Consider the following 12,481-nt stretch of genomic DNA (forward strand, 5'->3'; position numbering starts at 1 on the left):
TGGTAAAAAATATAATTGATCCTATTTTTTATATAAAGATAGTATGATAATCTAAGATTAATCAAGAATGATATTATTAAAAACTGAAAATAACCTTATTTCCCTCCTCTTATTACTTCTCTCAAGACTCGATACTTCAATAGCTCCATATGTAGAAAACATCACACCAAATTTGAACATTCTTGATCCTGGAATCCTGAGATTGGAATTTACTTTCCAACTTTTACATTTTTAAAAAAATTTAAAAATTGAAAAAATATCAAAAAATTGAATGAAAGAAAGCTAATTTTTGGACATGATTCTCCCATACCTTCTCCTTATAATATATAATTTCTAGGAAAGTAAAACACAACAGTGAGGGAGTTGTAAAAATCTAAATCTTAAATACGTTTATTAAAGCTAATATTTTATATTTGGTCAGTTAATTGTATTTCCTGGTTTAGACCAACTATTTATTGTAATAAAACTTATTGTGTGCCAGTATAATATAAAAAAAAAAGTTTTATCCAGTGTCTCAGTGTAAAATATTTCGGTAATTTGTAAAGTTGCTTTGATAATGAAATTACACAATCATTATTATCGGATCTTATATCCAATAAGAGGATATTATCGATCTCATAATTAATGATACACAAACTTAATATGTATTATTTATATGGTAAATGGTTTTTCTTTTTAATTTTGATTTTTTGTGTTTACAGTCTTCGCTGCCAGTCTTTACTTCACCTTAAACTGTTCAAAATGAAACGGCCTGAAATGAAAGAGTGCCATAAGATAGTAAATGAACATTTACAAAAGGTAATGACATCTGTAATATTCATTAAGCGTTATTCAGTCATACAATATTTATATATAGAATTAATAAAGATAAAAAATCTGTGTTTCAATTCTTTAATTCATATTAACGTTTTATAAAAGTTTGTTTTACTGAGACGACTAGTAATAAAAAATATCCTATCACCTCTGACCAATTTTCGTTAAAAATTGATATTTTACAGTTAGGTTTTGAACAGTACTTGATGCAATAGTTAAGTGCTATATAGCATTAATGCTGAATTATAATTAATTTTTTTTTATTATTGATAGTAAAGATACATTAAAATTTATTAATTAATAATAAAAAAAATTATAATTCTACACATTAGGTTTAATCTAATAATCCAATTTACCTTTTGTCACATAAATTTGTTATTTTTCTGTACTTCTATAATCATTACAATTTTTAACTGTATTCTGATATTCATCAAACTGGGCCACATCTTTTAGCTTCTGTTTCTTTTATGTACTCGAGATAGAATTTTCAAAAGCAGGCAGAGTAAGTTTTCTCAACTAATAACATTAAGCTGCAATTCTTTCCAATATTTCATTTGTTGAATATTGTACCATAACAAGAACTAAATAATAGCGTATTTCAACTAAACATCAAAAATACAAACAAAATACCTCAAGCTGTTATGTACCAGGAGATTTTATCTACCAGATAGATGTGTTTGAGCAATCATAGATTGTTCAGTCACAAATCAATAAAACAGTAGTGGACACATCAGGTGGTAAACATTAAGAAATAACTTTAATACAAAATTTTCTAAAATAAATTACATTAAGACATTTAAAAAAGTGTTTTTACTAACAAGAAGCAACTATCATTGTCTTGATGTGTGCATATTTTCCTGGTACGCATTGGGTCAAGTTAATAAAATGTAGCAACTTCATAATAGAATCTAAGGTATAGTAGTAGCAACAACTCAAATCGAAGTGAATAAACAAACACTAAGTCTAGGTAGTTATATCTACACTGACAGGAATGGTATCTGGAAAAACTGAAGATAAGTTGTAAGTATAGTGCAGCAATAACTGTCATTCATGTTGCAACTTGGTTGTTGTTCCCTCTGCTTCCTACCTAGCACTACCACTCCCTTCATGTCAATTTTAGCTCAGTGCGCAGCCGCCTTAGCTCATAAGAGGAAGATCCTTCTATTGTTGTAGAACACTTGTCTTATTTTAAACTATCCTTTTTTTAAGTCTGATGAAAAGCAGACTAATTTTAAGCAATAACCATGGTGATGTTTGACACTTCATTAGAGGAAAAATTACATCCCAAGAAAAGCCATAAAAATTAGTAGGTGTAAGGAGCTATTAAGGTTGGAAAATGAAAATGTAGATTTTCTCGGAGAAGAATTTAGTGATAAGTTTTTATCTGAATCTCAAGGATGTGCTCTATTGACAATGTAAAAATTGAAATTTTTTTAAGATTCCTTGGTGAGACTTGAGTTTTTCAGAGTAAGATTGCACTGGACTTTGGTGACCATCGTTCTACTGTGTGTAAAACGATTAACTTTGTTATGGACAAGATTATTGCTAAAGTAAATAACTGGATACAATTCTCAAGTAAATAATGGATAAATGAGGCGAAGTTGCTGTAGCAGAGATTTTTTACAATAGCGACAGTAATAGGCACATTACATTGTAGCCATATAGACATAAAGAAACCACAGAAATACAGGGATGAATATATTAACTGTAAAGGGAATGCCAGCCTTAATATACAAGTTACCTGTAATATGGATGAAGTATTTACCAGTGTAAATGTTGATTGGCCTGAAAGTGTCCATGATGCCAGGATATGGTGGCAAAGCCTGGTTAGATCCGATATCTTGCAGTACAATGGTTCAGCGTGCTTATTGGGGACTCCGGGTACGGGTTTTCACCCTGGCTAATACGAGGGTTATTTTTTTTCAAGGTTCGATCGGTCACGAAATTAAAACCACAGTAAAAATAAAAATATTTTTATTTGTAACAAGTACTTACATAGTTACGCTATTTATCTACATAGTCGCCACTCTGATTTAGACATTTGTCGTAGCGTGTTTCCAATTTTCCAATACCCTCGTCATAGAATGGAGCTGTCTGTGTTTCTATGCTGGTCTGCAGCTCGATGTCTGTGCCAAAATGTTGTCTTCCTAGCCAGCATTTCAGGAAACAAATCACTCGATACAGGAATTGTGAACCAACGATTTTCTCAAATTGCCTCATCCACTTGCTCAACGAGATCATCGGTTGACACTTGCTTCCTTCCCTGACCGCCTGCATCATGAGAACATCTGTACGTCCTGCTTTAAAGTTCCTGCACCATTGTCGCACTTTGCTGTCACTCATTGAAGTTTCACCGTACACATTACTTATTCGTCTATGAATTTCAGCTGCAATACATCCATCAGCCTGAAGAAATCGAATTACCGCACGCACTTCACACTTGGCAGGAGATGCTATTGTTGTAGACATGTTTACGTGCTAGCTGCGTGTTCAGAACTAAATGAAGTGATGCGGCGTAATTAAATGTAATAGGCCATACTAGAGACGCTGGGCAACACATATGCGCAAAGGTTCATCTGATTTTTGCGCGGGTTTTTATTTTGCAACCGATCGGACCTTGAAAAAAAAATAACCCTTGTAATACCATCCAAACCTCCTTGCTGTGCACAACAGCAAAATTTTTATAATTTACCCGTCAAAGAAAGTCATCATAGAAAGATGCTTTGGGAAAATCAAGCAACACTTTCAAGTACTGGTGAATTTCATTCGAGCATCTGTTGAGAAAGTACCAAAAGTTGTTTGTACTGCATTGTATAATGTAGCAAAACAATTGAATGACAGATTTGATTTTTAAAATAACGTGTTAGTAGAAAATGACGAAAACAGATGAATATAATGTACAGCAAAATGAAAATGAAGGAACAAAAATTCAAGGCGAAGAAAAATGTCAAGAAATGTCAGACTTTTTATTAAATGCATATTAACTTATTTTTTCATTCATTGTATTTTGTAAACTCGTACTTTTCAGTTTGTCCATTTCCTTCCCTCAAAATTCCTTTAAAAATGTAATAGATATATCAAAATAAAAACAGAAAATTTAAAAATAACATGCTAATAATATCTAAGTAGGTGCTTTTTTGTGTGTGTGTGTGCATGTGTGAACTTACATACATTAAATGTACTTTACAGTGTACCTGCATGCGTGTATGCACCAAAGAGTTAAATATCTTTTTATTTTATTTATTTACGTTTTTGATAAAGGAAAAAGGTTTTAGGATGTATTTATAAACTAACCAAAGAGGAAAAAATTAAAAATTCTCACAACTCTTCATTAGTATAAAATATGGAGACCAAAATAAAAAAACAATAAGAAACAAAAAGATCAAACTTAAAGATTGGGTAAAAATATTTTTATTAATATTAGGTGAAAAAGAAAATTCAGTTTTCACCAAAGTCTCTGGAAGTATTTCCATGCCAATGACTACTGATAAAAGTGGATTGTACCCTCCTCAGATTCTAAAATATGAAATTGTAACTACAGTTAAGTAGTAACCTTTACAGAAAAATGAAGTTGTAACTGCATGGAGTAGTTGTAATTTACTTTTTTATTCACTTTATCCATTATACTAAAATCAGTGACCAATTGTTTATTTATAATGATTTTTACTCTTATATTTTAACAGTTAAGTGAGAAAAAATAACTGAAACCAAAAATATTAAAGTGATAAATAAATAATTTTTTTTATAAAAAAATTTTTTTTGCCAACTGAAAATCTTGCAAAACAACATATTACAATAATTTATTTTTCTTTAGGATATTTTCAGTCTTTCAATATTTCTTCAGTTTTTTGTTTCACTTTGTTTTTTGCCTTCTCTCTTATGATGAGATATTGTTTCTTTCATTTTTCCATCTCTTAGAAACATCTGAAATTTTGTACAGTTTTCTGAATGTTGTTTTATCTTCTACTATTTCTTTCTATTTTTCCATTCTTTTAGGTCTTTTTGAGCTACTGATGTCAATTCATTTCAGTTATTGAAAATTTGTTTTGTGAGCCTGTTATCATTCATTCTCGTAAGGTAGCTGTAGAATTTGGCTTCTCTTTTTCTGATTGAATCTGATATTTTCTCACATTTCAATGCATTTGTAAAGATCCTTATTACTTCTGAATTTCTATTCGTTTTCCCCCATTTTTATTGATCCTTGGTTTTTTCCTCAAGATCTTCTTTTTTTTTCTGTCGCATTTATTTTTCACTTATTTCTAATTTGATGATGCATTCTGATTACGAATATCATATTATTCTGATTAGGTTGTCGTGTTGTAATGCCTGATTTTGAACTTGGGGAATTCTTTGATGTTGGTCATGAATTCTGTCTTTAAAAAAAAATTTCTAGCCCTACTTTCTCTGCGATTTCTTTTAGGTGGTTTATTTATTCTACTGCTGGTTTGAGATCCTCTGAAAAATTGCAATATCACTGGCAAAGACTAGACGGTTAATTCCAATGTCTTTCAATTTTAGGCTCGATTGTACTTGGTGGTGTATTTCAATTTCTTTCATCATTTTTTACCATTCTCTTAGTACCTTTCCTAGGTTGCAATAAAAAAAGAATTTGTGATAAGCTGTCCCCTACTCTTAAGCCTGTTTTAATTTTGAATCCTTGTGAGAGTTCCCCCATCCTTGTGAGAGTTACTTTTTATCAAATTGAGCTGTCAAAATCTATTGTATAGGTACATAGTTTTTATGGTTCGTCATTCTATCCTTTATTATGTTTTATGGTTCCAGATTTGTTCTGTGCTTGATCTTCCCTTTCTGAATCCCCTTTGGTGTTGTTGCAGTTGTTTGTCTATGATTGTTTAGATTCCATTTTTAATATATTAATGTCTTAATTTTTTTTTTTAGTCCAGTCCACCTACTACGATGGATCAGTGCAGTTCATTGGGTGGTCAGGGTACACCTTCACCTATGTCGCCTACGCCATCACCTGCTGGAAGTGTTGGTAGCGTTGGATCTCAGTCATCAGGTTACAGTAGTGGTGAACTACGCGGTGGCACCGGTGGTCTTATAGCTCCAAATAATGCTGGCGCTAATGCTCAGTGCGCACCTTGTATTGCTGTACCGGTAACTGTTCATACTTCAATGCAAGAAGTAAACCAACACTTTAATTGCCTGTTGTCCGCTCATGACCTTTGGGACCAAGCAGATACTCTTATTAATGAGGGCAATCATAGAGGTAATGGATATGTGTGATTTTTAATTTTTGTTTATAAAAAGAATTATCTGTAATGTAAAATATCTATTTAGAATAATTTAATTTTTTAACCGTGAAGATTGTTTCTTCTTAGACATAGATTGTGCCACTTCATTAAACAATATTCATAATAATAAGCATTTACGTGCTCTTAAATTCAAACTTTTTTAGTTCATTCATATTTATCAATTTTATTTCAACACTTAATTTTTAATGAGGTTTTTTATCACCTTTCATGTCTGAAAGAAGAAATGCTAGATTTTTTTTTAGGGGTAGTTTTAATACTACATTCTGTTGGATAAATTCAGCTTTGTTTGTGCTTAATTCAGTTTGTCTCCAGCAAACAACTGGCTGATTAATTATTATTTTATATTTATAGAAAACATCAGTTGCTAGTTCCTCTTTTATCTCGCTTACTAACTCATTAAGGGATTGTATTATAATACATTATGCAATGAGTCTATAATGACAGCCATTAATGCATGAGTGTGAAGTAAGTTAAGACATTCTTCGCAAAGACTTGCGTCATAAACTTCATAAGAATGCATCAATAGCCATTATAGAGAGTTGCAATACTGTATTTTTTCTATGACTGAGAAAATATTGGGATTATTGATATAAATTAAATCACTGATAAAATACATGTTTACAGAATGTTTTTTTCAATTTTTCAAAAAAATTCATTAAACAATATTTTTAATGAATAATGAATAAATAACCTATTGCCACAGGGCAATAGGTTATTTATTAGTCATAAGTTCTACCTTCTATTTGATATCAATCTGTGTTAAAGATGTTTCTTCCTCAGAATCTGACATAATTGTCAAAAGAATAAATAGTTATTATATAGAAGTTTATAAAAAGCGATTGATAGATTATACAAACTGGTGTGTAATATTTATGAAAAAGGGGAATTTCCGTCAGACTTCAAAAAAAGTGTTATAGTCATGATACCAAAGAAAGCAGGGGCAGATAAATGTGAAGAATACAGAACAATTAGTTTAACTAGTCATGCATCAAAAATCTTAACTAGATTTCTATACAGAAGAATTGAGAGGAGAGTGGAAGAAGTGTTAGGAGAAGACCAATTTGGTTTCAGGAAAAGTATAGGGACAAGGGAAGCAATTTTAGGCCTCAGATTAATAGTAGAAGGAAGATTAAAGAAAAACAAACCAACATACTTGGCGTTTATAGACCTAGAAAATGCATTCGATAATGTAGACTGGAATAAAATGTTCAGCATTTAAAAAAAATTAGGGTTCAAATACAGAGATAGAAGAACAATTGCTAACATGTACAGGAACCAAACAGCAACAGTAACAATTGAAGAACATAAGAAAGAAGCCGTAATAAGAAAGGGAGTCCGACAAGAATGTTCCCTATCTCCGTTACTTTTTAATCTTTACATGGAACTAGCAGTTAATGATATTAAAGAACTATTTAGATTCGGAGTAACAGTACAAGGTGAAAAGATAAAGATGCTACGATTTGCTGATGATATAGTAATTCTAGCCGAGAGTAAAAAGGATTTAGAAGAAACAATGAACGTCACAGATGAAGTTCTACGCAAGAACTATCGCATCCAAATAAACAAGAACAAAACAAAAGTAATGAAATGTAGTAGAAATAACAAAGATGGACCACTGAATGTGAAAATAGGAGGAGAAAAAATTATGGAGGTAGAAGAATTTTGTTATTTGGGAAGTAGTTAGTACACCTATTGGTGTACTTTGAAAGTAACCTCAATTTGCTAACTGCTAAATCGGATTAAAACCATAGTAAAATAACAGCTGACATTACCTGCTTCTGATCAGTCAGTAGTTGAAAAGAGTAGATTTGATCAGTTGAACATCTGTATCATAATAAAAATGTGTTTCATAATGACTCTCATTTGATACAGGTTTCAGCTACGTAATTCAAATGTTATATGTGTGTAGAAAAAATATAATTTTTGTATTGTATCAGTACTTTTTGATTCTACAGTTATATATTTATTAATTGGTTTTTTTTTTGTTTTTTTTTTTAATTACAGAATTCTTCATTGAACTTGACCGTTATTGTGGGCCTTTAATGCTGAATAGTAACGTCAGACATCTTGTACATTATGTTCAAATGGGGATCAGAAAGTTAAAAAGCCTTTGAGTGGGGCCGATATTTGTAACTTAATCTAAAAAGAAAGAAGAAAAACAAATGAGATGAAATAGTTATAAATTTATATTGATTTAGTTGATTTACTTATTTATTTATTTATTTTGCACAATTAATTTATTTGTTAATCTGTTATTATTAATAATTATATTTAAATAGAATGATTTAATTATGTTTTTTTTTAAGAAGAAAACAATAAGCAATCATTACTCTCAACTCAGATGTTTTGATTTTTCTAACAACGATATATTGATTGTCTTCCCCTGTTATTATATAAGATACACATAATGTTATGTTAATGTAGATTTATCAGAAATGTATTGATTCAGTAATTACTTATTTATGTTAATGATTATGTAATTTTTTCTTGAAAAATAAAGATTATAGTATTAAAATAACTACATACAAACTAATCCAACCTCGCAACTATTAATTCATCGATTAATTAAATCAGTCTATCATTTTTATTTATTAATTAAATTACGATTTATTTACAGAATTATATTATAGTTAAATAATTGAATCTATACTGTATAACGATTATTGAAAATATTGTCAGTTAATAATTTTTTCCACTTAAGTTAATGTATTTATTTAAAAGTAGAGTTTTTGATCATTTATTTTTATTGTTTGTTTAACACATCAGTTTTATTGCAATACTATCTTTTTATTGTAATTATTATTTTGTTTTTATTATCAGAGAATGTAATTAAATGCATTAAAATAAATAACTTATCCATTGATTGATTGATTGATTGGTTTTTTTTTAAGTAATATTATTTTTATAAAGAAAAAATACAATACAAAATTATATCAGGAAATTAGTTCCTAATAAATAATTATTATTAATTAGTTAATTGATGTATATCGAATAATAATTAATTTAATTGTTATTGTTAAGCATTTTATAAAAATAATTTTTTTTTTAAATATTAATTTAATTTTTTAACGATACTTTTTTAATTGATAAAGTTAAAAAAAAATTAAAATCCATAATTTTTAATTAAAATATTCTTTATAAATTCTTTATTTTTTAATTTATTAAAAACAAGCATGTTAATTTTTTAATCATTGTTATTTTACCATAATGCTTTAATTAAAACTTTTTTAAAATTAATTAAAAAATAGTTTTTTAAAAAGAAGTCCATTTTTTTTTAAATATTACTTTTAAGCTTTATAAATTTTTTTTCAAGAATACAGGGTTATATAAAAATAAAGCATTTAGCTGAAGTAAAATAATACTAGTAATAATTATCACTCTAGTACAGATGCATCTTTAATCTTTGGCTACACATAGAAAAAGAAAAATTCTTATCAGAAAATCTAGCTGTTTTTATAAGATCTGTAATTAATTTTCAAATTTTTGGAAAAAAATTAGAAAATCTTTCTCAAACATGTCAAAAAAATTTGCAGTTAAGTATAATCTAGATCGCTTAACTTTTTATTAAAATTTTTTTTATCCTACAAGTAATTGCACCAAACTATTATTTTGGGTTCAAAATTATTAATAAATAAATGCGTATTTTATTTTTGAATTATTTATTTAGTGAACACTTTTAGAGAAAAATTGTTTTTGATAGTTTTATAGAGAATGAAAAAAATAAATGTATTTTTTGAACAAGTAAAATTATCGGAATAGCATGGAAAACAATACTGTTTGAAATTAAAAGTGTAATTGATAATTCTATTTTTAGTCTTGTTACGTCAGATCAAAATTTGGTACAGATGTAAAAAATTTGATGTCTAATTTATAGACTACTAATTAAAAGGGTTCAATTTTTATTTCATTATTTTATTATCTATTTAGTCACTTTATTGCGTTTTTTTTTCTGCTACAGCTAATAACTTTTCTTCTTCTAGCCTATTTTACTTATACAATCCATTTCTAACTTGATTTTTATTTATGTGTAAAAAGCTTTGAAACTTTTTTTTGAAATGACTAATTCCACATCTCATCCAGATATATTAAAAATAATAAAACACTAAATATATATTTTTTATCAATTTATGTTATTATATCTTTCTCTTCTTTTTGAGTGCCTTCATTGCCATATCAATTATGTTTATTTTTCTCCATAATTTCTTGTAGTCCTTGTCTAATTCTTAATTAATAATTATATTAATAAAATTTCACATTTTTTTATATTAACGTAAAGTTTTTTTATATTTTATCTTTCTTCTTAAAATTAAAGTAATATGGTATTTTAGCAACAAACATATTTTTAAATTTTATTTTATGAAGGTAACAGCGAAATTAAATTGATACATTGTTTATAATTATATTTATAATTCAGAGCCTTTATTTATTATATATAGTGGATTCTATATATCTTTTTAACTAACTATTCATGATGGGACCAAATATCCTGATCTAAATGAACTATTTAAGAAAATAATAAAAGTATTAAAGAAAAAAAAGTTTAATGAGAAGCAATTAAACATATTTTTAACTATTCATTTTTTGTAAGTTTTAATATTACATAATATTACAATAAACTTCTATATAGCTGTAATGTTATAGCATGTATGATGCACTTGCTATAAATTATGGAATAAATTAAATATATATAAATGTAATTAAATAAAATAATTGCAGTGCAAAGTATAAAGGGTTTACTTTTAATACTTTAGGTAAAAGGTATAATTTCTAATTATATATATCTAATATTGTGCGATCATAACATATTTTATAATGAAAGTAATTGATATCAAAAGATACTTCTATCGCAATATTTAACTAATTATTTATTTTAAAAAAAAGTATGAAAAACGTCTTAATACAGTTAAGGCCCGACTATAAACATAATATTTAAACCAGTGTGAGAGAACTTCACAATAAAATTAAAGAAAGAAAAAGTTTATCATATAGTAAAAAGAGAAGTATTTCAAAGTATAATCTGCGATGTATTAACCCTTTGAGCCCTGGGTCAAAATTTTGATTACGTAAAAAATTTTAATCAAACTTTTTTCAGGAGGTATCTAAAAAAAATACCAGTGCATTAACCATTGAAACTGTAGGGTATTGGTAAAAAATAAATTTCTTATTTTCTATATAAGTGCTATTGTTTGACTAGGTGTCAAAATGTTAAGAATAAATTTTCTACATTTAAGAAGTTATTTTATTGTTAAGAATACATTAAATTTTATTCTAAAAAACAAGATAGAATTTATCTGTGGGAAACTGTTTTATTTCATTCCAAACATAGTTTATAATATACAAAAAAAATATATATAACCCTTAGTAAAAATTTAATACACTATAAATGATGAAGTGATGAAGGCTTCTCAAAAAAAAATATCTGTAATTGTGAACATGATATCTCTAATACCAGACTCTGAATCATTTTCAGTAATATATGTTGGGTCTGTGTCATTATCATCAAAAAGATTTGAAATTTCTGATGCCAATGATCCATCATCATTGTCTGTAAATGTAGCATCAAGCGGTCGGTCAGTTCACTCAATCTTACAGCCATATTTTTGGCCATAATTCAGATAAATTATAAACATAAAACAGTAAAACTATATACAAAAAAGATTCAAATAAAAATCACTTACATATCGAAATAACACAGTAGCACTGGCGTTAAGGTAATAATAGAACATGTGTCTGCAATGTTAGTAAACAAAGATGGCAACATACAAATGGGCTACCAGCAAACTTATATTGTAAACAAAACAACAGCTGATACCAGATGTCGACTCCATACAATATACATATTTATTTTGTTATAGTACTACTTTTAAGAGTAATAAAATTTTGTAACAATTACTGATATTTTTTAAAGAATAATGTGGAATAAAAAAGAACATGTATTATTTTCACAAAAATAAAAAAAAAATAATCAGTTTTAAAGCAGAAATACCTTGTTTATGCAGTTAATGGTAATTATGTATTGTTGCTGTGGGGTTTTTAGCAGAATACTTCGGTGATGATGTATCGGCACTTAAGGTTTAATTGGTAATTAAATTACATAATACATAAAATAAATCTTAATTAATAATTATTGATATTTTTTTACACTTTTCTTGCCCAAAACATTTTTTAATATATTTACTGTTTAATGGTTTGGGTTTTTTTTATATCTATAGATTTTGTGGTGCATTTGTGAAGAACTTATACAAAATTTGATAAATTTTAAAATACTTTTGTTTCACTGTATTGTAGGGTAAAAATGAGTATACTCTATCAAAATAATTTATACTGTACAAATTTATAATCTATTTGTTTTCTCATCTAGTCATTTTTATTATCCGTTTTATAAAATCCAG

General features: G+C 27.7%; 1 protein-coding gene across 2 annotated transcripts in view; it reads left to right on the forward strand.

Moving 5' to 3' along the window:
* Positions 1 to 8,467, forward strand: part of lilli (AF4/FMR2 family member lilliputian) — a 629,406-nt gene extending 620,939 nt beyond the window's left edge. For both annotated transcript variants that reach the window (XM_075378353.1, XM_075378355.1), the window contains exons 18-20: positions 702 to 798; positions 5,713 to 6,043; positions 8,094 to 8,467. In XM_075378353.1, coding sequence (XP_075234468.1) covers positions 702 to 798; positions 5,713 to 6,043; positions 8,094 to 8,203 — 538 coding nt within the window. In that variant the 3' untranslated portion in view covers positions 8,204 to 8,467. The remainder of the gene's footprint in view (positions 1 to 701; positions 799 to 5,712; positions 6,044 to 8,093) is intronic.
* Positions 8,468 to 12,481: the final 4,014 nt, after the last annotated feature.

The sequence above is a fragment of the Lycorma delicatula genome, chromosome 11, assembly GCF_047948215.1.
Source record: "Lycorma delicatula isolate Av1 chromosome 11, ASM4794821v1, whole genome shotgun sequence".
Classification (NCBI taxonomy): Eukaryota; Metazoa; Arthropoda; class Insecta; order Hemiptera; family Fulgoridae; genus Lycorma; species Lycorma delicatula.